Source organism: Ailuropoda melanoleuca, chromosome 1 (genome assembly GCF_002007445.2).
Source record: "Ailuropoda melanoleuca isolate Jingjing chromosome 1, ASM200744v2, whole genome shotgun sequence".
In the NCBI taxonomy this organism is placed as follows: domain Eukaryota; kingdom Metazoa; phylum Chordata; class Mammalia; order Carnivora; family Ursidae; genus Ailuropoda; species Ailuropoda melanoleuca.
Window position 1 is genome coordinate 80,802,403 of NC_048218.1, and position 24,826 is coordinate 80,827,228.

A 24,826-nucleotide genomic window follows, 5' to 3' on the forward strand; every position below is an offset into this window, starting at 1 on the left:
ACTTTTGATTCCTGTAGGATTCTTGGTTCTCTATATATTCTGAATCTAAATATTTTTGTGTGTTGTGATGCTAAAGTCTTGATGATTTTGATAATTTTGTCTTTTCAGAACGTCTGTGGACAATAATATGATGTTCCCTTTGCTGGTTCCTTGGGGATGATTGGTGGTTTTAATTGAACCATAAGATTCTTTGAGGCCTCTATAGCCTTGGGAGCTAATGAAAACCAAGCACATCAGGCTAGTAAGTGTTAGTAAGTGATGGGAAAATTATAGCAGATTTAGAAAGTTTTGAAAAGAGTGCTCTGTTTCCAGAATTCAAGGAAAGGGGGGACATTTTTTTTTTCTGAAGCAGTAACTGAGAGAGTCCAGAATTTTATTTATTTATTTATTTATTTATTTATTTATTTATTTATTTTTAGAGGTGGTGGGAGGGGCAGAGGGAGAGGGAGAAAGAGTCTCAAGCAGACTCCACAGTGAGTGCAGAGCCCGGTCAGTGCAGGGCTCAATCTCACGACCCAGAGATCTCAACTTGAGCTGAAACCAAGAGTTGGATGCTTAACTGACTATGCCCTCCTGCACCCCAGGATTCCAGAATTTTGGAAATCATGGTGGATAAAAGGTTTCTAGGGAAGGAAAGAGAAAGCTTTTGGACATAAGGGGAACCAGTAGGCTTTTATTTCTTCATCTCAAGAAATTGCAAGAGCTTTGAAGGCCCTTTAAAAAGAGAAGTAGGCTTTTCTTATCTGGGGAGGAATTCTAGAACTGATGGATACCACTGGACCTCATTTACAATGTTCAAGACATTTTGGAGTCTGGCTTCCAGGCAGAGGTAAAACAAGGGGCCTCGCCATTTGGTGAGTTAAGAGTTCAAGCTCCAGGACCAGCCTCTGGAGTCAGGGGCTCCGTAGAATGAGGCTGCAGTGATGTCAGCATCTAGGCTGCAGACGCAGGTGGGGAGCCATGTCCAGGGGAAGCTGGGGAAAACATCCAGGGTCCAGGAGTTCCAAAGAGTCAGTGTCTAAGACTGAGCGAACTCATGTGGCACAAACTTCCAAGTATCCAGAGGCATGGTTGGGGCCTGTCTTTCCTGAGCCCAGATAGAAGCCAACCTGAGAGGAAAATAGGCAAAGATAAGCCAGGTTGAAATGGGGCTACATAGTCAGAAGTAAGGTCACATCTTGAAATACGGACACATGGTCCTTCTTTTCCTTGTTTCTATCAAGACAAATAGAATTCTTTATTAGAACATTAAAAATTATTTCATTATAAAGGATAAGAATGTAATGACAATAGCTGCATTTGTGTAGTGCTTACTGTATGCACTTTTCTCTGAAGCATCAAGAGGTTAAGAAACATGCCCAGAACAGAGTAAGTATAGACAAAATTTGAACCCGGGCAATAGGGCTGCAGAGTCTGTGGTTTGAAACACCACATCATAAAGGCATTCAGCGTAGTCCATTTTCCTTTCATTCTTAATTGCTGTGGTTCCTGATTTTTCTTATCTACAGATTTTTAAAGAGATGAAGCCTTTACCTCTGTTTCGTGCTTACCTGCTTAGTTCCAAGTGGTGCTCAATTACATAGTTTCTTCCCCTGTATCTTTTCCTTTCTCAGTTTGTCCTTTTCTCATCTTGGAGGAAAACTTGAGAGAGTAGAGCGAGAGAGTGACAGCATGTCCTCCAAGAGCCTTTTCCAAATTATACTAGTCGGAGAGAGAGCTTTGTATTGGTACATAGTACTCAGCATAACTGTAGTAATGGTAAACAATGATGGTCATCCTGTTTGTAACCTGGCATCACGCGATAGGAGTTAACATAACAAAATTGGAAAACCATCACGTTTCCCTTCCTGTATTGCTTTATCACTCACTTGATGATGAAGGTGACAAAGATGGGGGCCCCTGGTTGGCTCAGTTGATAGAGCATGTGACTCTTAATGTCAGGGTAGTCAGTTTGAGCCCCACATTGGGTGTAGAAATTAACTTAAATAAACTTAAAAAAAAAGGGTTAACAAAGATGACAAATGCCACACTTTAGCCATAGCTCTGAGTGTAGTCCAAAACACCAACTAATAACTATAAAAAAAAAAGATTGGTTTGGTAACTGAGCACTGATGTTTTAAATGAAAACAGATTATCTTGCCAGTAAGAAATTTTAATTGTAATTACATCGAAAAAACACTGATCTTTATAAGTTAGTCATCAGTTCACCTGCTTTTTCTACTTAAAAACTCTAGAAACCCATTGTGATTAATACATTATTTCCAAGCTGCATTTGTTTTTTAACCTATTTTTGTTTTTGCCCCAAACTCGGGGAGGTGGATAAAATAATAGTTTTTATTTGGCTTCGTTATAAAGCCCAAATGTACATTTTCCATGGAAAAAAGGCAAGACCAACAACTTCCCAAGTCTCATAGGTACTATAAGGGGGATTTTCATAGAAGCACATCTTCTTTTACCAGATTGCAGCAGGAGAGAAGATTCCTTTGAGCCAGGAAGAAATAAGTCTGCAGGGCCATGCCTTTGAAGCGAGAATATATGCAGAAGATCCTGACAATAACTTCATGCCCGGGGCTGGGCCATTGGTGCATCTCTCCACCCCTCAGGCAGACCTTTGCACTAGGATTGAAACTGGAGTGAGACAAGGTAAAGTGAAATAAAATGAAAAGTCTTGGTCTTTTTGAATTTTCTGTGATTATTTCCAGATGGTGTCTTTTCCCTGTGTCTTATGGAAATGTTGAGGATGTTTTAGAGTAAAGGACTTAATTGATTTCTCATTAATCTTTATTTTTCTTTCTGGAATAGTTATTTAAGAAAAATAGCTAGTATTTTTAAACAATACGCCCTTTGTTGAACTGTAGCAGTACTTGTTCAAACCTAAATAACATTTTGTGCGTGCTGTTTTATATTTCTACTCTGCCTAGTTCTGAAAGTGATTCAAGTCACTGATCCCCACTATGCCCAATGCCCTCTGCCTTCAAGGGACTTAAAGTCAAGCTGGAGAAGTAATATATAAATTCAGTGCAAGCTAAACAATAATAAAAGAAATAAAGAGAAATAAAAAAATAACAGCGCAAGAGCTCTCATAGCGTATGATTAACAACAATGGTCATAACAATTATATAGCATTTATTCTATACTGTATACCTTGTTCCAGGTGACTTTTTATATGGGCTGCTTTAACCGTGAGAACTGCGAGTAGGTGTTACTATCACTCCCCATTTTCTAGATGAGGAAACCAGGGCACAGAGAAATTAGGTGACTTGCCCAAGGTCACCCTTGGAGCCAAGATTCAGACCCAGTCTCTCTGGCTCCAGAGTCCATGCTGTGAGCTTTCCTAACACCTTGACTTTAGTTGCCAGAGAAGTTATCCTGATGGTGAGTGATGAAAAGCAGTTCTCAGGATTAGAGGTTATGTTAGGCCAGTATAGCCGGGACACATTTCAAAGAGGAGGTGTGGAGTGCATTTGAGTAGGCCGACTGAACAGCACACAGAGCAGTGAAGAAAGGAGAGCCTAACTCCAGGTGTGTTGGAGGAACTCTAGGAAAACGTGGGGCTGGAGAAAAGGGGTCAGGATGGTGAATAGTTGGAGGGGCAGCTGGAGGTACAGGGTGAGAGCAGGTCACAGTGTCTTGAAAGCCAAAATGAGGGGTCAGGACCCCTGGAGGACAAATCGGAAGACTTTTGAGAGCTCTGGCTAAACCACAGCAAGATTTAATAGTCAGTAAATTTTTGGAACTTAACAGCAGGACACTTTAGATGGAGAATAGAGAACACTCGCAATGGAAAAGAAAGACTCTTCAGGGCAAGCAAAACTTGCAACGTAATTTATTACTGACGGTGCTCAGGATAGCAGAGGTGTAATTCTGAGAAGGCCTCCCAGATTCATATCTCGGCTTTTCATATCTAGCTTCCCCAACCGTCCTCTTCTGCGTTCCCTGAGCCCCTTGTGTATTCCTTGGTCACTTTCCTTATTATATTGTTTTACAGTAACCTTTTACTCCTTGTCTAGTTTTCCCATTATATTGTAAGTTTCTTCCACGTTATATTTGCAGCACCTTGCTCAGGCCTGGGCCTAGAAATTTTCAGTATGTGTTGGTGAGTGATGGGGTGGATAGGTGGGTGGATGATGGATAAGGGAGTGTAATCTAACCCCTTGATTTTATAGATGAAGATCCTGGGGTTCAGAGGGGTCAAGTAACCTGCCAGAAATCACACAAAGGTCCTAGCACAGTATTCTTTATAACATACCACATCCTTTTGACTTGAACCATTTTTAACCTTGAACCATGAGATGTACATGGTTCTGTTTGTTTGTTTGTTTGTTTGAACTATTCCAGCCAGCAGCTCGGATGGAACGGGCAGGCTTACAACTGGGTCTTCATGCCCGTGGCCCTGAACTGACGGGCTGCGTGGTTCAGATTCTTGTCTCTAAGACTCCGTCTTAGTAGTGATGGCTGCTAGTTGTTTATTGGTTCTGCTGGGTATGGCACGTGGCCTTTCATTGTCTATACTCCCAAGAACCCAACAGGATCGTAGGATTATTATCCGTATTTTTCTGATGAGGAGACTGAGGGGTGGAGGGAAGGGAATGCTAAGGGAGAAGTGATTGTGACAAGAGAGGGTAGAGGCAGTTTGACTTGACTTCCAAAATGAGAAGGGAAAAGAGGGTTCAGAAGAAGATAGGACGGGGAAAGCCAGCCTGTGTGTCATTGGATCAGTTTTGGGGCCTGGTGCCCTTGGATGGCCATATTCTCCTCAGACTTGTGGTAAGTTTTTAAACCTCTGTGAGCCTCAGTTCCTCATGAATAAAACAGTAGTAATGATATCTATCATCCAAGAGCTCCTGAAGATTAAGTGTGAAATGAGCATAAAGCCCCAGCAGAATGTTTTGCGTGCCATACTTCATCACTTTGAGTTTTGACTTGGAGCGGTTACTGTGGTTTTTCAATTTCAGGAGATGAGGTTTCAGTGCATTATGACCCCATGATTGCAAAGCTGGTCGTATGGGCTGCAGATCGCCAGGCAGCCTTGACGAAACTGAGGTACAGCCTTCGTCAGTACAATGTGAGTGCCCTGGGGCCATGTTGGGGACCCTGATGATCTGTGTATCTCCACAGCCAAGTATGTCTGTCACGCCTGGTCAGCCTTGGTCAGCTTATTTCCACCAATTACCGAGATTTCAGGAACAAACTGATTTCACATTCCCATGGGTCAAAATAGAGTTTAATGACTTCTTGATTCAGCTAGAAAAGAAAAATTGCAGGGCTAAAACTGTTAAAGTCAGTGTTATACTTCAGTGAAATCTGATATTAAATCCATATTCATCCTGTTAGATAAGGCCAGCTGCACAAGTGTGGCCTACAGTCTGGTTTTATTTTCTCCAAAGGAAAATAATTATATTCAGTTTTATCCATTTGACAGAGTTTGTTGCTTTTTTGTAGCATATTAATTTCCTTGGTGCAGTAAGTCCCAGACCACACTGATGTTGCTTCATAGAAGAATTTCTTATTAACCCGTGACATCCGAAGTGTTATACGTCATCAATTTGACCAGACTTCTTATCCCCCACCTACACTGGTCTCCTTGCCATTCCTTAGACACACCCAGCATGGAGCCATGTGTTCCTACTCTCTCTTCCAGAATGTTCCTTCCCCACATGATCGCAGGACTCCCTCCTCACCATCCTCAACTCCTGCTCACTTCAGAATCCTTCCCAGGCTGCTCCATTTTTTTTAAAGATTTTATTTCTTTATTGAGAGAGAGAGAAAAAAGAGTGCACACAAGCACAAGTGAGGGGGAGGGGCAGAGGGAGATGGAGAGAAGGAAACCCCAGTAGACTCCACCCCCAACACAGGGCTTGATCTCATGACCCTGAGATCATGACCTGAGCTGAAACCAAGAATCAGACGTTTAACGGGCTGAGCCACCCAGGCACCTGTCCATTTTTTTTTAAAGTATAGTTGATATACAATGTTATATTAGTTTAAGTGTACAACAGAGTGATACAGTTCTATACCTTACACAGGACTTACCACAATAAGTGTAACTACCATCTGTTGTAACAACTACCAAAGTTGTTACAGTATTATTGACTATATTCCATATGCTGTAGTTTTCATCCCTGTGACTGGTTTATTTTGTAACTGGAAAGTTATATTTCTTGATCCCATTCATCTGTTTACCTTATCCCCTTACCACCTTCCCCTCTGGCAGCCACTGGTTCTCTATTTTTGAGTCTGTTTCTATTGTGTGTTTGCTTTGTGTTTGAGATTGCACATGTAAGTGAAATCAAATGATACTCATCTTTGACTTATTTCACTTAGTATAATATCCTCTGGGTCCATCCATGTTGTTACAAATGGCAAGATTTCATTCTTTGTTAGGGCTGAGTAGTAGTCCGTTATGTGTATATACCACATCTTTATCCTTCATCTGTGGGTGGACACTGAGGTTGCTTCCATATCTTGACGATTATAAAACTTGTTGCAATAAAAAAGGGTGCATATATCTTTTCTAATTCATGTTTTCATTTCATTTGGGCATATAGCCAGCAGTGGAATTACTGGATCATATGATATTTCTGTTTTTAATTTGGGGGGGACCTCCATATTATTTTCCACAGTGGCTGTACCCATTTACTTTCCTACCAACGGGGCATAAGGATTGCCTTTTCTCCACGTCCTTACCAACACTTATTATTTCTTGTCTTTTTGATACTAGTCATTCTGACTGGTATGAGATGATATCTCATTGTGGTTTTGATTTGCATTTTCCTGATGATGAGTGATGGTGAGCATCTTTTCATGTGTCTGTTAGCCGTTTCTGTGTCTTTTTTGGAAAAAAGTCTGTTCAGGTCCTCTGCCCACTTTTTAATTGGATTATTAGGTTTTTTGGTGTTGAGTTGTAGGAGTTCTTTATATATTTTGGGTATTAGCCCCTTACCAGGACATATCATTTGCAACTATCTTTTCCCATTCTTCTGCCATTACCTTTTCATTTTGTTGATGGTTTCCTTCCCTGTGCAAAAGCTTTTTAGTGTGGTATAGTCCCAGTAGTTTATTTTTGTTTTTGTTTCCCTTGTCTGAGGAGACATATCTATAAATATGTTGCTGAAGCTGACATCTAAGAGATTACTGCCTATGTTTTCTTTTAGGAGTTTTATTGTTTCAGGTCTCACATTTAGGTCTGTCATCCATTTTGAGTTTATTTTTGTGTATGGTGTGAGAAAGTGGTCCAGTGTCATTCTTTTGCCTGTGACTGTCCTGTTTTCCCAACACCAGTTATTGAAAAGATGGTCCTTTCCCATTGTGTATTCTTGAGCCTCCTTTGTCATAGATTAATTGACCGTATAAGCGTGGGTTTGTTCCGGGCTGTCAGTTCTGTTCCATTGATCTTTGTATCTATTTTTGTGCCAGTACCATAATGTTTTTATTACTACAGCTTTGTAGTGTAGCATGAAACCAGGTCACCCCATTTAAAATAGGGCCCTTTACTCTTCTCTATCCCCTTAACCAGCCTTATTTTTCTTCATAGGGCCTGACATAATATTAGATATTTGTTTAGAGATATTGTCTGTTATCTGTCCTTAGAATGTAAGCTCAGTGAGGTTTTGTTCCTCATCGTGTCCCCAGTACCTGGATCAGGGCCTGGCACCTAACGGTGCTCAGTAAATGGCTATTAAATGAATGATTGGATTAATGAATTAATGAACCCAAGCCTCGGATAGCTGGTTTTACCCTTGGTCCCATTTATTGGGCGTATGTGGGTTCATTTTATACCTTTTCATTTTTTTTTAAAAGATTTTATTTATTTATTTGACAGAGAGAGAGACAGCCAGCAAGAGAGGGAACACAAGCAGGGGGAGTGGGAGAGGAAGAAGCAGGCTTCCATCAGAGCATGGAGCCCAATGTGGGGCTCGATCCCAGGACTCTGGGATCACGCCCTGAGCCGAAGGCAGACGCTTAAGGACTGAGCCACCCAGGCGCCCCACCTTTTCATTTTTATATCAGTGTGTAAAGTTTGGATTTTAGTGTTGGAAGGAAGTTCCTTTTAGGTCATTTGATCCTCTCCCCTCTTCAGTGTAACAAACCTATTCTCTGTTTGCAGTCTTCCTATTTTGTGGGAGTATTCTGAGCAGCAAGCCTTCAATATCTTGCAAATAAATCTCATTTAAGTTTCTTAACATTTATCACTTTCCTAGCCTGAGTCAGTTAAATGTCTCCACACTACCTACCAGAACATCATTTCCTATGTCCTCTGTATCATAAAGAGTAAAATGTAGCTTACTACATTTTAAAGTGTATCATAAAATGCAGTTTTAAGTGTTCAGTCCACATAGATAGTGATGGTGAAGTGGGTTTTTCTGTTTTGTTTTGTTTCTCCTACAAGTGGTCCTATTGCCGCCAGGTGGTACCTTAATAGGTTTTTTATTTTCCTTGAGAGTTGTCCGTAGTAGGAAATACTTCGTACAAAGAGCAGATGCCATAGAAACAATTTTCTGAACGTGTTGTTTTCCCCACTCACTGGGGACGTGGGCTTTATTCTCTTCCCAGATTGTCGGACTGCACACCAACATTGACTTCCTCCTCAGCCTGTCCGGCCACCCAGAGTTTGAGGCTGGGAACGTGCACACTGATTTCATCGCTCAGCACCACAAAGAACTGTTTCCCAGTAGGAAGGCCACACCCAAGGAGTTTTTATGCCAGGCAGCTCTGGGTCTCATCCTCAAGGAGAAAGCCGTGTCTGACGTTTTCAACATTCAGTCACAAGGTATGGAATGCTTTTCTCTTTGCTCTGCTTGTTCAGAGTCTGTGACTAAGCATTGGAGGTGCTTTGCTTTCTTGATGCCGCTCTCGCGTCCCTTTTCCTCGCTCCGTGATTGACACCGCCCTCTGCTAATGTGGTTTTTAGGGTGAAGTAGATTGGAATAGCATGGATGTGCCCATAAACACTTCCTAACCCGTTAAATATAACTGAACGAATTGCCTAGCGGCGTTGAGATGGATCTTTTTTCAACCAAACACTAGTTCTTCCTACACCCTGTGCTGACTCCTTCCAAAGCTTTTTCAATTCACTGCTCCCCAAAGGCCTACGTTATTGTTCGTTCTGTACCTGTGGCCACTTCCTTGGTCCGAGGGATGGAAGAGCACTGGAGACTCTCAGATTCTCTTGGGTTACCTGAGATTTATCGTTGCGTTATTTCCTCCTTTTCCATTCTGTGATCAAATTTCTGACGAACTAGAGACCGAGGTACTTCCTCAAATCGGAGAATCTGAGCACGGGAAGGACTGGGCAGAGATTCGTCCCGGTTGCCACACGCACATACCCCACTAAGTTGTTGCTCAACCTCTTCTTAGCACCTCAGGAAGCTCGAAATTCGTAACGAGAACTCATTAGCCTGTTATGGTTTCAGTCAGTTCTTCCTGTAAAAGTTCTTCCCTCTAAATTGAGCAAAATCTGAGCTCTCCCAAACTTGCTCCAGAATATTTACTTCAGGCTATCGCTGACCTTTGAAGCAAACAAGAAAAAAAAATTAATCCACTTATCTCTTCATTATTTTTTGGATTATTATATTATAGGATTTTATTATTAGGAGCTTTAATTTCTAGATTCATTCAAGAAAGTTATATTGAAAGTTTAAAATATGTAATTACAGCTTTAGGAGATGTGTGCTCTATTCTCATTTTGTCCTTTTACACGACAGGAAGTGCCTCTAAATATGCCACATGGGGTTCCTAAGCCTGAACGCATCATGGTTAGAATCGAGTAGCCTCTTTTTTCTTTTTTAAAGATTTTATGTATTTATTTGAGGAGAGAGCACGAGGGGGGGAGGGTCAGAGGGAGAAGCAGACACCCCGCTGAGCAGGGAGCCTGACGTGGGGCTCCATCCCGGGACTCCCAAGATCACGACCTGAGCCGAAGGCAGAAGCTCAACCAACTGAGCCACCCAGGTGCCCTAGAATCAAGTGTCCTCTTACTCTTTCCTTCCTTTTTACACTTTGTAACCGGCACACGTATGAGCTTCAGAAGAAATGGCTTCAGCTCAGCTCTGCTGTTAACTCCTGGATATCGTCCAACAGAGGATGAGCGCACAAGCCTGTGGGCGGGACAGGTGACGCAGAGGGAGGCGAGGCGAGAGGAAAGTAGTGAGTGGTGGACATTTTGGTGACCTGGAATGCATTTGCCCAAGAAGGGGAGACCACTGTGCCACTTACGCCCCCAGAGGAAGGGTGCTTAGGCTGCAAATACTCTTGATTTTTCAGAGAAGCTGGAATTTTTCATATGACATTTCCTGAGATGTAAATGAAAGTATCTAATTTAAATTTAAAGCTGTAAGGACAAAGAAGACACATTTGGGCTGCCAGCACAGGGCCGGTGTTTTACGTTTTTTTTTTTTTTTGTAAGGTATGAAGTCAGGCTTGATGTTTGTAAATTTGTTGCTGAATTTTAATTTTTTTCTAGATCAGTACTCGCCTTTTGCATCCAGCAGTGGAAGAAGACTGAATATCTGTTACACCAGAAACATAACTCTGAGGGATGGTAAAAACAGTAAGTAATGTTTTATTAAAAGAGGAGTGTGCCTCATAGAAGTAGGTCACATTCACCTGGAATAAAAGGATCCACCAGTCACGGATCAGTCAGTTACATTTTTTAACTCCCTAGCTTAATCACTGGTAGGAATACCAGGATTGATTGGCTTGGGTGGTACAGTGAGTGGTATTTTTCTTCTTTTTCCTTTTTCTATAATTTGTAAAAATTTGAAAAACGTGTCATAAAATATACATAGCAAAATGACTAAATGAAATATGCCAAGATGTTAGGTGACCCTTGGGTAGTAGGACCTGAGGTGATTTGTGTCCTCTCCCCCCAACCCCACAACCCACGTCTTTGTACTTTCTTTGCCTTGCAGTTTTTCTTCAGCAAGAATGTACTACTTTTAAATAAGAAAAACAATATCCAAAACTACTCTGGGGGTAAGATTACCCACCACTCAGGCAGTGTTTCAGGTGGAAGGGGGTTATTGAGCTATGATATATTAAGTGCCCAATTGGGCACATGTAACTTTTTATCTTCACCAAAATAGGGGCACCTGGGTGGCTCAGTTGGTTGAATGTCTGCCTTCAGCTCTGATCATGATCCCAGGATCCTGGGCTCGAGCCCGGTGTCCGTTGGGCTCACTGCTCAACAGGGGGTCTGCTTCTCCCTCTGCCCCTCCCCACCACTTGTGCTCTCTCTCTGTCTCTCCCTCAAATAAATAAATCAAATCTTAAAAAAAGGGGTGCCTGGGTGGCTCAGTCGTTAAGCATCTGCCTTCGGCTCAGGGTATGATCCCAGGGTCCTGGGATCGAGCCGCGCGTTGGGCTCCCTGCTTTGTTGGGAGCCTGCTTCTTCCTCTCTCACTCCCCCTGCTTGTGTTCCCTCTCTCGCTGGCTGTCTCTCTCTCTGTCAAATAAGTAAATTAAATCTTTTTTTAAAAATTTTTTAAAAAGTCTTAAAAAAAGTTATCTTCACTATAATTGAATGAGGGGGAGTCCCTGCCATACTTGTGTATGGCCGATGAAGCTGAGGCAGAGAAGGTGAAGTAACTTACTGAAAGTTAGTGACATTGACATCCAGCCTTTCTGACCTTGACTCCTGTGCTATTTTTACTTTCCCAGTGGAAAATTGATTTTTAATGGCAAACTAATTTGAGTAGGCTGAGGGTGGGACTGATTTATTGTAATTGAAGCCAGGAGAGACTGACATCAAAAGTTTTTAATTTTTTATAAATTTGTGGCTGGAACAATGTACCAGAGGGATCAGAATCCCTTGATAGCAGTATCCCTCCTGCTGCAGGACAGTTTGCGTGGGAAGACAGATGGGTGCAGAGTCAGAGCTGGGAGGGCTGCATAACCTTGAATGTGGGGTGTCATTGAAATGTGAAAGCTCCATTATAGAAACGTGCCTACCAGGTAGAACAGAATCCTCCTGCTAGCTCATGGCAGTACCCTCCTCCCCAGACAGAGTAAGATCTTCTTTATCTCAACTCTGTGTAGACATCTGTTCAGTTTTTAGCAAATTCCTTTTTCACAGAAGTTGATTGGGTTACAGCTCTTGAGATATTTTTTCATCCTGAGCCTGGATGGTCATTACCTTCAATGTATTGAGTACATGGGAAAAAAAAAGTTTGCAAACATCCCTTATAGAGTAGCACTCTACAAATGGTTAGCCTGTCCATTTTATGCTACTATGTTTAATCATTTCATTCTAAAAAACAGCCCCTCCAAAATCAGGGATTATCTTACACTAGACTCCTATATACTGAATATAAGTATCAGTAGCAGTAAAGTTTCAGTGGCCTCTTCAACCTAAATTAAACAGAAAAATTGCACATGTGATTAAGATTCTGATGAGCCAACTGTGTTATTTGGTATGGAGAGCTTCACCAAGGCACTTAGCACTGTTTTGAACTACAGTGCATTTCTTGGAAATTTTTAAAATTTTTTAATTAAAAAATGAATACATTATTGAAAACCAGCATGATTGCTGTTCACTACGTCCTTCTGGTAGTCTTTCCAATGATAACCCAGGCCCGAATGTAACAGCTTTCAGAAATGTTCTTGTGGGTCTCTGATAAATGCCAATTGACAGTAGCTATGGCTTAGTAAGTGAGTACACCAAACAGGAAGTCTTAAGGGCCCAGGAGCATTTATGAGTCTAAAGTAGAACCAGCTCTTAATGATCTCAGTGAGAATGATCGAGTATTTTAAATACTTAAGGCTTGAAAAATATTCCTACTTTGTTGCTAGTGGCCGTGCTTCACAAAACCCTGCCCTACCCTCAATAATAAGAATAAGAATAATAGCTAAGATTTATTGAGTGTTTTGTATATGCCAGATACTAAGTGCTTTCCATGGGTTATTTAATTATCGTTTTCAGAACAGGCCAATGAAATTGATGTTATTATTAGTGTCAGCTTTATAAATGGGGAACCAAAGCTTAGAGAGATTAATAATTTTTTCTTAAAGTCATTCCGAAAGTAATTGGTGGAGCCGGAATTCGAACCCACACTCCGGGGTATATGCACTTACCTAACACTGCACCATGCTACACACTTCCATACCTTATTAAATATATAAGGGGATGGGGCGCCTGGCTGGTTCAGTCTGTTGAGCATGCAACTTGATCATGGGGTCGTGAGTTCAAGACCCACATTGGGCATAGAGCTTCCTTAAAATTAATTAATTAATTTTACAAATAGAGAAATAAGAGTATGTTTAACGTTCTCTTGCGGAGCTCTAGAGATAACTAGGGGAGGGAGGAGCAAGTTCAGTTACCCTGTAACATATGAAAGAATTTATTCTCTTTGGTGCAATTGTAAATGGAATTTTCTTTATTTCCCTTTCTGCTATTTCATTATTAGTGAATAAAAATGCAACAGATTTTTGTGTATTGATTTTTGTATCCTGTGACTTTACTGAATTCATTTATTAGATCTAATAGTTTTTTGGTAGAGTCTTTAGGATTTTCTATGTATAGTAACATATTATCTGCAAATAGTGACAGTTTTACTTCTTCTTTATCGATTGAATGCCTTTTATTTATTTATTTTCTTGTCTGATTGCTCTGGCTAGGACTTCAGTACTATGTTGAGTAAAAGTGGTGAGAGCGAACATCCTCGTCTTGTTCCTGACCTTACTGAGAAAACTTTCAGCTTTTTATCATTGAGTATGATGTTAGCTGTGGGTTATCGATAGATGAATAGATAAAGAAGATGTGGCATATATACACGATGGGATATTACTCAGCCTTAAGAAAGAATGAAATCTTGCCTTTTGTGACAACACAGATGGACCTAGACAGTATTATGCTAAGTGAAATAAGCCAGAGAAAGACAAATGTCATATGATTTCACTTGTATGTGGAATCTAAAAAATAAAACAAGTGAATAAACAAGAAAGAGAGAAACAGACTCGTAGAGAACAAGCTGATGGTTGCCGAAGGAGTGGGGGGCAAGTGGATGAAATGGTGAAGGGGATTAAGAGGTACAAACTTCCAATTATAAAACAAGTCAGTCATAGGAATGGAAAGTACAACATAGGGAATATAGTCAATAATATTGTAGTACACTTATGGTAAGCATTTCATAATGTATATAATTGCTGAACTCACTGTGTTGTATACCTGAAACTAATTTAATATATGTCAACTATAATTCAAATTTTTGAGAAATTTTTTTAAAAGAATTTAGAGAGTTTTCCTGGCAATGTGTTTACTATGATTCTGTTGGCATTCATGTCAGCTAAATACTTTTCATATTTCATAAATAGAAAAAAATCCTAATCTGGTATAATTGGATGCATTTTCTCTTAAGAAGGGTTAAAATATATTGGCAAGATGTAGGTTGGAGAAGTTTCATTTACTTATATGTTCATTACAAAGTTTTCAAAAAAATAGATGTTCTGAGTAATGTGAAGAGGAAAAAATGATGTCTTTGTCCCTACTTTTCCCTCTTAAGGAATTTACCATCTAGCAGAGAAGTGGGTATGTTGGGAAGATAGATGGTGTGGTGGTTAATAATGCAGACCCTGCCTGGGGGGCGCAGTTGGTTAGGCGTCCGCCTCTTGGTTTGGGCTGAGGCCCTGAGGCACCTAAGGGTCGTGGGATCGAGCCCTGCTTCAGGCTCCACAGTCAGCGCAGAGTCTACTTGGGACTCTCTCTCTCCCTCACCTCTGCTCCTCCCCGCTGTGTTCTCTCTGCCTCTCTCTGCTCTCTTTCTAATACGAATAGAAAAATCTTTAAAAAAAATAAAATAAGCTAAAAATAATGAAGACCCTGGAGTTAGGCTGTTGTGGGTTTGATTCTGGTTCCTCTGTTGTCTGTGACCCTTGGGCAAGACACACACTCTCTGTAAGCATCAAGTGTCCTCAGCTATGAATGGGAATGATAGTGATAATTACTTCCTTGAGTTATTGTGGATACTAAATGAGAAGACACATAGAAAGCTCGTTGTGCGGCATATAGCAAGCAGTCAGTAGACATTAGCTGTCGTCGTCATCATCATTATTATTGAACTACCCCCTCCCTACTATTGAAACACAAAGTGGATATATGTGTCACATGTTAATTAAAAAAAGTTGGAAAAATAAAAAAAAAATTTTAAGTTGGTTGCAGAACAATATGTATAAGAATATACTATTTTTATTAAAAAATATAAGTTTGTGTGTTCTGAAAGGACTCACATTAAAGAGTTTAATAGTTGTTACACTGGGCAATAGAGAGGACTTCCCTTTTTAGTTTATATACTTCAGTATTTGACTTTTGTGAACAGTTTTATTTTTGCACTTTTTTTTTAAAACTGCTGATAAAGAGAAAAATCATTCTATGAGAAAACTGGATGAGGAAAGAATCATAATGGTGTTTTATATGCAAACGTCTATCTAGTTCAGAGAAGAGTAAATTCATTCCAGCTAGACAGACTTTTCCCAGGGACCGTGAATGAGCGTGACGTGAACACAGGGCGAGGTTTCAGTTGGTGTGGCTGGGGACTGGCAACATGGTGAAGGAGGGGCATGAGCAAAGAGGCCCAGTACGGGGAAGACTGGAGGCGCATATGGAGAACATCAACTGGCCCATTTTCCCATTTGGTTGTAATATAGGACCGTGTAAAAGAATGGTGGGAAATAAAACTGAGAGTTACAGGGCCTTCAATACCAGGCCAAGTATTTTGAATATCGTGAACACATGCTAGGAAGCATCAGCTGGAAGGGCTGAGACAGGACGCAGGAAGTCCCAAGAAGACCTCAGCGTTACCCAGGCCTGCGGCCTTCCCCCTGAATCAGGGTTGAGTGATGGGAATGAGAGGAAGAAATGAATACAACAGATGGGGAAGAATTTGGCAACTTTGTTGTGACTATTGCATGTGGAAAGCAAAGGAGAAGGTAAGGATGACAGGTTTTCAACCTGGATGACAAGGAAAATAGTAGTGCCAGTCATGGAGCTCCCAGGGCGGGAGGGAATCCAGGCAGAGCGTGGAGATGATTTATTGGACCCACCATGTTCACTTTAAGGTGCCGATAGAGCATCCAGCTGGGAATGACTAATCAGAGTTCTGGAGAAGGAAGGTCAGGGCTGGAAATAGATTTGAGCTGGCAGCATCAAAATGGTGGTTAAAGTATCAGGAGTCGATGAAATGACTTTGGTCTGCATTCTCTGTACCACAGAACTTTTGATTTCCATTTCCTAGGAAGGTCTTTTTTTTTTTCTTCCTCCCCCATCTCCTAGGAGAGTCTTTAACCAATTCTGTGTTCACATAATACTATGAAATATATTGTATATTATATTTGTATGGTCTGTTACAGTTTACAAAGCACTTTCACATTTATTAAATCATTGTTACATTCTCATGCCCATTTAATGGGTCAGAATGGACCAGGAAATCAGGACTCTGAGATCTGAAATGACTTAGTCAAGATCACAGACGGGTTCATGGCACAGATGGCAGATTTGGGTCTTAAACTAGAATTTCTCTCTCCCAATCCATTGCATTTCCTACTTTAACACTGCAACTTTTCTTGTTGAAGGAAAAATATCTAAAATATCCTACAACATTTTAAGAGCAAAAATTCTATTTTTTAAAAAATTCTAATGTATATTAATTTCAAGTGTACCATGTAGTGATTCAGCAATTCTATACTTACTCAGTGCTTATCAAGATAAGTGTACTCTTAATCCCCATCACCTGTTTCACCCATCCCCCCACCCACCTCCCCTCTGGTGACCATCAGTTTCTTCTCTGTAAGAGTTAATGCTAAAACTCCATTTTTTAAAAAAGAAAACTTTGAAATTCACCTTTATTGGAATCTACCTATAGATTTTTTTTTTTAATCTTTATTGTCAGTGAGTTAAAAGATGCCGATATCCCTAACAGCTGGTTATCTTTTAGGTTGAAAGAGATTTGTAGAATATCAGTTACTGAATAAATGAATGTCTTCTAATTTTTCTTCCATTTTCCCCCCTTTTCCATAAAGATGTAACCATAGCTGTAACATATAACCACGATGGGTCGTACGGCATGCGGGTAAGTCTTACTGGTTTTGTTCGACAGTTGAGAACTAAAGCTGATCTCTCTCATGCCGAGGAGGCTCCTTTGTTTGCCCTCTGGTTTCTCCTAAGCCAGTGACCAGTATGACTATAGTTAGGAGGATGTCATGTGCTTTTATTTCAGACCAATTTGGGGAAATTACCCCCTCTACAGTTTCTGATTGTCTCCTCAATTTGGCTGTGGTTCTCTCAAGAATGAAAACTTTGTAAAAAAAAAAAAAAAAAAAAGGTAATGATAGCTTTGAATCAGACGCCTGACAAGTCTCTGAAGTATGTGCATGTATTTACATCTAAAGCAGCTGTTCTCAAACTTTTTGGTCTCCAAATCCACGTACACCCTTAAAAATTATTAAGACTCCCCAAAGAGCTTTTGTTTGTGTTAATTACATATATTAATATTTACCATTTAGAAAGTTAAACCGAGCATACTTTTATTTCTTACTGTTCTTTTTAATGTATATTTTTAAAATTATATGTAAAATTTACCATATTAAACATTTTGGAGTGTAAAGACATTAAATATACTCACATTGTTGTACAAGCATCACCACCATCCATCTCCTCTTTTCTCCACTTGCCCCTTTCCACTCCCCGCCCCCCGCCCCCAGCCCCTGGCAACCACGGTCCTACTTTTCTATGTCTATGAATTTGACCACTTTAAGTACCTCATATAAATGAAATCGTTCAACATTTGTCCTTTTGTGATTGGCTGTTTCACTTAGCATGTCTGTAAGGTTCTTCTGCGTTGTAGCATGTGTCCGAGTTTCCTTCCTTTTTGAAGCGGAATGATATTCCATTGCCTCTATATACCACACTTTGTTTATTCATTCGTCTCTTGATGGAGACTTGGGTTGCTTCCACCTTTTGCCTATTGTGGATAATGCTATTATGTACATGGGGGACAAATACCTCTTTGAGACCCTGTTTTTAATCCATTTGGGCATATACCCATAAGTAGAATTGCTGGATCATATGTTCATATTCTATTTTAAGTTTTTGAGGAACTACCGTACTCTTTTTCAAAGTGGCTGCACCATTTTACGTTCCTACCGACAGTGCACGAGGGTTCCCTTTTCTCTGCATTCTCGCCAACATTGATTTTCTGTTTCTTTTTTGTCTTTTTTAAAATAGCCATCCTAATGGGTATGAAGTGTTATCTCACTGTGGTTTTGATTTGCATTTCCATAATGAATAATGATGTTGAGCATCTTTTCATATGCTAATTGGCCATTTGTATATCTTCTTTGGAGAAATGTCTATTCAAGTCCTTTCCCTCTTTTTTAAATCAGGTTGGTTTTTTTGGTTGTTGTTGAGTTGTAAGATAAACCGAGAAAATTTAAAACCTAAGATTATACAAGCATACGTTCCATTAGCTGTCAAGGTAACATTATCACATATCCTGCAGTCTCTAGAAAATCCCACTGTATATTCATGAGAGAATGAGGTAAAAAAGGCAAGCAACATTAGTATTATTATGAAGCAGTTTGACTTTGTGGACCCCAAAAAGGGTCTTGGGGACCCCAGGGGATCTGCAGGTCATACTTGGAGAATCTCTAGTCAAAATGTTCGTGATAATCCTCAATTAAAAGCAGTCCATTACACTGGCGAAATGAAATGCGGAAATGGATTTTTAAAAAAGCCAACAGTGTGAGAACTCAACCAAATTCCTATATAATAAGGCACAAATTCAGAGAGCAGAATAAATCATTTTTAATGTGAGCCAAGAGACTTTAAGTCCTTCAAAAAGGACTGATGGAGGGTATGCAGTGGATCTGCCAATGCCGTGAGATACCATCTTGTTTCACTGAGATTCAGAAAAACTGGGAAGTCTACCTATTTTAGTGTATGAGAGTTGTAATTCACATTGGCACCTCTGGTTTGGGGACCCCTTTTTATTCCCTTGGTAAAGTCAACTACAGATTTGTTCTAATCTGCTCTTTGAACTACATTCACAAATTTAGAATGCGCTTGTGTAAACCTTTAAACAAAACTGTTCCCGATCTAACCTTTATGTCCTGAGAATTTCACAAACATTCAAATGGCTGTTTTAGTAGGTTACAGAGCCCATTAAATGTCATATTTAACTTAGGATAGATGAGAACCAGCATATAAATACTGCAGAGTAACCTGGTTCACCTTCGCCTCTGTAATATATTTGAAAAGAATAGCCACGGGACTTTGACAATAACCTCACGGGAATTGAAATGAAAAATAGAGAAGATTTAAATGGATTTCCTGTGTGTAAAGGAATTTTTTTTTCTTGAGTGTATATGTGAGAAGACATTTTTTAAAACAGAAATGTTTCATGTCCCTTTGTCAGCTTCCTTGAAAGATCAAGTGTGAAATCTGTGCTTTGGCATTCTCTCTTACAGTAAGAGAACTGTGGCCAGTCTCCAGCTAATTTATCTTCTTAAACTCAAAACGGAAACCCATAAATTTGATCTGCATGTTGGGGAGATAAAAGATATACCATTTAATTACGTGGTTCTGGCTTTTTTTCTTTACTAACATTGGCATAGTAAAACCAAATTTGACTTCAGGTACTCAGAAATGAATACTAACGTGTAATATAGTCAATAGAATTTTAATAGTCTTGCTTAATTTGATTTGTATTCATATCTTTATGGTTATTCTTAAATGAACATTTATCTGTAGAGCATTATCTGTTTTTTTTCTTTTACTTATCTTATATTGTTTCTATCTAGAGTACTTTGTTTATGAATCTTAGGGGAAAGTTCCTACATGGCTTTCAAAAAAATATAGTTCACCTGTTACCTTTTGAAACTATTAATAGAAAAGAATTGATTCTGATTTTATTAATTCTGTAGGGCTGTTTATTTATTTTAAAAATCTTATTTTTCTGTGTTTTTCAGATTGAAGATAAAACTTTCCAAGTCCTTGGTGTTCTTTGTACTGAGGGAGACTGCACTTACCTGAAATGTTCTGTAAATGGAGTTGCTAGTAAAACTAAGCTAATTATCCTGGAAAATACTGTTTACCTGTTTTCCATGGTAATGTCTCTTTTTTATAATAACACTGTTGAGGTTTGGGAGAACATTGCTTGACCAGAGGCATCACACTGAAACATTAGAAAGACCCTGCTTCCTTCCGTCACTGCTGTGACCTTTTCCTCTCTGTCCTCCTCTCCACTCTGTTTCTTTGCCACAGTCCTGCCTTCCCTAGTTCTTTTGTTCACACAGCTCCTCACTGATAGACACATATCCATTTTCTCCCTTTAATTCTGAAACACATCCTTACACTCTTCTTGTCAGAGAGTATCTCAGTGCCCAGTGTGCGGTATTTTCTCAGGGATTTGGTGCCTGAGTACTTTCCCAAACCCGTCCTCCTGGCACTTGGAATTCTGGGGATTTGGGAGGAGGTGACCACTGAGAGAAGAGTCTGTGGACCCCATATTCCTTGTGGAGAAGGGGGGCAGTAGGCAGGTAGTGGGGGTTAATGGTGGTATCTTGGCAGTCAAAGGATGGTTGATGGTTGAGGCAGGCATGGCATAGATTTGGGTAGGAGCATGTCTCCTGACTCGTTGCTCCCAGTTAGGAGCCTGCCGCCTGATGAACCAGTAGTTTCTGCATGGGCAGGAAAAAAAAAAACAAAACGGGTTATCAGATACACTGTGGCCTCTTCAGGGTCTTCTCACATTTGAGATCCGTCTTACAGATCATACTCCTTTGTGATGAAATGCCTTTAGTATTCCGGTAATTAAACTGCTTACTGTATACAGAGTCAAGGGTGATCTCACTTGGGCAGGCTCTCCTTTCCAGTACTCTGTCATAACAATATGGTGGTGGAGGCAGAATGAAGGAGTGGTGACGAGTAGGAGTTCTGGAATGTGAAGCCGCTTTGGTTCAAATCCCGGCTCTACCTCTGAGCAGCTGTGTGAGCTCGTGCAAGTTAAACTCCCTGGCTTCAGTTCCCCCTTCTCTGAACAGGAAAAATAACAGTACCTACCTATCTCATAAGCTTGCTGTGATGATCAATGACTATATATATATATATATGTGTGTGTGTGTATACACACACACACACACACACACACACACACACACAGTTCCTGGCTTAGACCAAGCACTTGATAGTGGGATGCTGCTCAGAATGGCTTTCAGACAGTGGCTGTCTTTTATCAACAGTTATATACATTAATTCCTTTAAGGCCCTGTGAGGCATGATGCCATTACTCCTTTATAATGGGAAACCAATACTGAGAGGGGGTTAGTAATTTGCTTAAGGTCACAAAGCTAGATTAGAACGCTGGTATTAAAGATGACTAATAATTAACAAATAGCTTGAAAATAGTCACTACCTTAGGTATATAAATAAAACTACAGTGATTTGATCTTGATTTCATTTCCCGTTTGTTTTCTATTTATAGGATGGAAGTACTCAGATTGGCATCCCAGTCCCCAAATACTTGTCTTCAATGAGCTCAGGTGAAACTCAGGAAGGTACCATAGCTCCTATGACGGGTACCATTGAAAAGGTAATGAGGTGAATATATGTAGAAGGATGCTCAGTAAGGCTCAGTAAATGGCATATACATCATTTTTCCCTCTCCAAATCTTTCTCATTGGAAATATCCTATTCAAGAAAACAAGAGACTGGGGCACCTGGCTGGCTCAGTTGATAGAGCGTGTGTCTTGGAGTTGTTAAGTTCAAGCCCCATGGTGTGTGTAGAGATTACTTAGAAATAAAATCTTAAAAAAAGAAAGAAAACAAGAGACCGTGTGATAGATTCAAGTTCTGTGTTCAGTCTTCAGTGAAAATACCCATTTTATGATACTGTTATTTCTGAAAGTGGGAATTTCCATCAAAGTACAAATCATCTAAATTTGTCTTTTGATGATTAAAATGGAGCATTCACCAAGCATTATCAAAAAGGGCGTTTTTTATTGTTAAATTTAACAGCAGACAATTTATCACGAAATAACATTTTTTCTAATGTACATAATTGCATGTATGTTAAAATAAAATTTGAAAGACTGGTACTGGTGAAGAACTATGAGGTTTGGTGTTGAATGCTGTGTGTATTCAGAGTTAAGATCCATACTGAAATAACTTCACATCGTGGTGGATCAGTAGTCTCCTTTTTATACAGAGATTAAGATTAAGATTGTATGATTATGCTAAAACACATTTCTATCTTTGAGAATCATGTACTGGGGTCACATAAAGTCCCTTTAAATGCATCTAAGTAATAAAAATTCAGCTCTGTATTCTTGGTACCCAAAAAGAAGAAAATAACCATTTAAGTAGTGAAAGGGATTGCACCCACCATTCCCCTCCCCAGATATTTGCCCCAGAGGGAGTATGAGCTCAGAGAGTTGGATCACTCAGTCTCCATTCCCATGGACATTCCATAATGTGGGCATCCCTGCACATCTGTGGGTAGAAGATGCACACTTTCCCCACAGCTGCCCCTGAGACCATGGATTTCTTCAAGCACCATTATAGCATCACCCAGCATTGGGTGATTTGGGGGCTTTCAGAGGTGTTTCTCATTTTTCACACTTTGGGCTCTACACATTGACTTTAGAATCTAACTCCACTGTGTGATATTTCCAAAAACTGCTTCATCACCATGTTAACCAAGAAGACAGTGAGACATGGGATATCTGAGTTCATTTATACATGTAAAAAGGAAAATAGAGATTTTTTGCAAGTTTGCCAATAAGTTTAATTCTTTCACATGAAGACAGTCTATGCATTTACTACACAGGGGCCTCCAAGCTTGGAGCACTATCCTAGACTACCTATAAAATCTAGAAAACCAGGCATGACCCTTCATCCTGCCTATGACATTTAAGTATATTGGTTCTTCCTTGCTGGTGGTATGGCTTGTCTGTACATTCGTGAAGACACAAGATATATAAAGCATATTGACCAATTGAAGGAAAACTAGATGGTTTAGGGATGGAGGTGAGGAGTTAAGCAGTGCTCCCCACTGACAAGAGGGCCAGCAATGCAGATTGACGTGTAGGTCTCTGATTTGCCCCGGCGCACCTGGCAGATAAGACAGCCACATAGATCCGTACCTCTGCTGTGTACATTCGTACACCAGCTCTGTGCCACAAGGGACCTCCGTGTTTTTAAATATTAACCTGTCACTCTTAATTCGTAGATATTTGTGAAAGTCGGAGACAAAGTAAAAGCTGGAGATTCTCTAATGGTTATGATTGCCATGAAAATGGAGGTAATGAAATCACAAGTTCACTTGCCAATTAAACTTGGGAACTCAATTTTTTTTTTTTTGCCTTCTTTCATAAGGTCATGCCATTTTAAATATTAAGAGCCACGGGTTGATGAAGCATCAACTGCAGGACATAAAACCAAACGACCCTGCTTTTAAATACGTTTTCATTTTAATTTTGTGAAACTCAATTCTGATACTGAAATTAAAGAAATTATCAGTAGCTTAAATTCAGGCTGTCACCCACCTGATAACTGTTGGTGTTTTGGATGCCAAGCATCAGTACTAAGGTGAAAACCTCCGTCAAACTAGATGAGCTGCTGAGGCTTTTAAATGGTTGGAAATTGTAGGCCAGTAGTTCTTAGCCTGGCCACATATTACAATCACCTGATGGGGAGAGCTTTTCAAAACTCCTTCCCCGGACTGGCTGAACTGGGGTCTCCTCGGGTGGGGCCCAGGGATCGGTAGTTTTTAACAGTTACTCGAGTGAGACCCTGCGGTCGGGCTTGTTGCGAATTACCAGTGAGGCCAGAGCTTCCCGGTCAGTGACCTGGGCGTGTTACAGGTATGTCAGCATAGTGACTCCTCACAACCCAAAGCACACCGTGAAAATGTTCTTTTCTCTGCGCGCTGTGGTATAAAAAAAGCTCGAGAAACATCAAAATAATGGCTTTAGTTTTCACTTTTCATCTCTCTTGCCTTGCCGCGTGCTCAGTCTTCATTGGCGTTGCAGTCATTGTCGCGTCTTGTCCCTGCAGCACACCATCAAGTCTCCAAAGGACGGCACGATCAAGAAAATGTTCTACAAAGAAGGTTCTCAGGCCAAAAGACACGCTCCTTTAATCGAGTTTGAGGAAGAGGAATCTGACAAAAGAAAAGCAGAATAAACTCTGTCAAAGAAACGGGACCCCTTTAGCAGCATCTTCGATATGGTATCTCTACACCAAAAGAGAAAGTGCCTTTCTGCTTTCCTCGGAGTCTAAAAACAGCGGTTTTACTAAGATTGTATGATTATGCTAAAACACATTTTTATCTTTGAGAATCATGTACTAGGGTCACCAATACAATAAATTATCTCAAAATATTTCATACTAATAAATTGAGTTACACTTTTTTATTGGAAGCTAATATAGTTTGTTTCTGCCTCAGATTTTATACACTAGAGTGTCTTTTAGGAAGGTGGGTAGCAACTTGATCAAAAGAGAAGGACTGGAAGAGAAAAGGTTGTTTAAATTATTTCCCGCTTAAAATCTTGATGAAAATACGCATATTTCAGAGACAGAAGCAAATCTGAAAACATGATTGAGTTGAACGTGATTTTCCTGGGGCGCCTGGGTGACTCAGTCGGTTAAGTGTCCGACTCTTGATTTCTGCTGAAGTCGTGATCTCAGGATTGTGAGATCAAGCCCTGTGTCTCGCTCCACGCTGGGTGTGGAGCCTGCTTAAGATTCTCCTGGGACGCCTGGGTGGCTCAGTCAGTTAAGTGTCCAGCTCTTGATTTCAGCTCAGGTCATGATCTCAGGGTCCTGGGATCACACTCT

At 40.3% G+C, this 24,826-nt stretch overlaps 1 protein-coding gene across 4 annotated transcripts in view; it reads left to right on the forward strand.

Moving 5' to 3' along the window:
* The window catches only part of MCCC1 (methylcrotonoyl-CoA carboxylase 1), a 61,396-nt gene extending 37,016 nt beyond the window's left edge, over nucleotides 1-24,380 (forward strand). For 2 of the 4 annotated variants that reach the window (XM_034662262.1, XM_034662267.1), the window contains exons 13-21: nucleotides 2,460-2,643; nucleotides 4,956-5,065; nucleotides 8,554-8,770; nucleotides 10,463-10,549; nucleotides 17,011-17,060; nucleotides 19,957-20,094; nucleotides 21,471-21,578; nucleotides 23,217-23,288; nucleotides 24,044-24,172. In XM_034662262.1, the coding sequence (XP_034518153.1) occupies nucleotides 2,460-2,643; nucleotides 4,956-5,065; nucleotides 8,554-8,770; nucleotides 10,463-10,549; nucleotides 17,011-17,060; nucleotides 19,957-20,094; nucleotides 21,471-21,578; nucleotides 23,217-23,288; nucleotides 24,044-24,172 (1,095 nt within the window). Of the gene's footprint in view, nucleotides 1-2,459; nucleotides 2,644-4,955; nucleotides 5,066-8,553; nucleotides 8,771-10,462; nucleotides 10,550-17,010; nucleotides 17,061-19,956; nucleotides 20,095-21,470; nucleotides 21,587-23,216; nucleotides 23,289-24,043 lie in introns of all 4 variants that reach the window. The other 2 variants (XR_002144394.2, XM_002928016.4) reach the window with 2 other exon arrangements.
* Nucleotides 24,381-24,826: the final 446 nt, after the last annotated feature.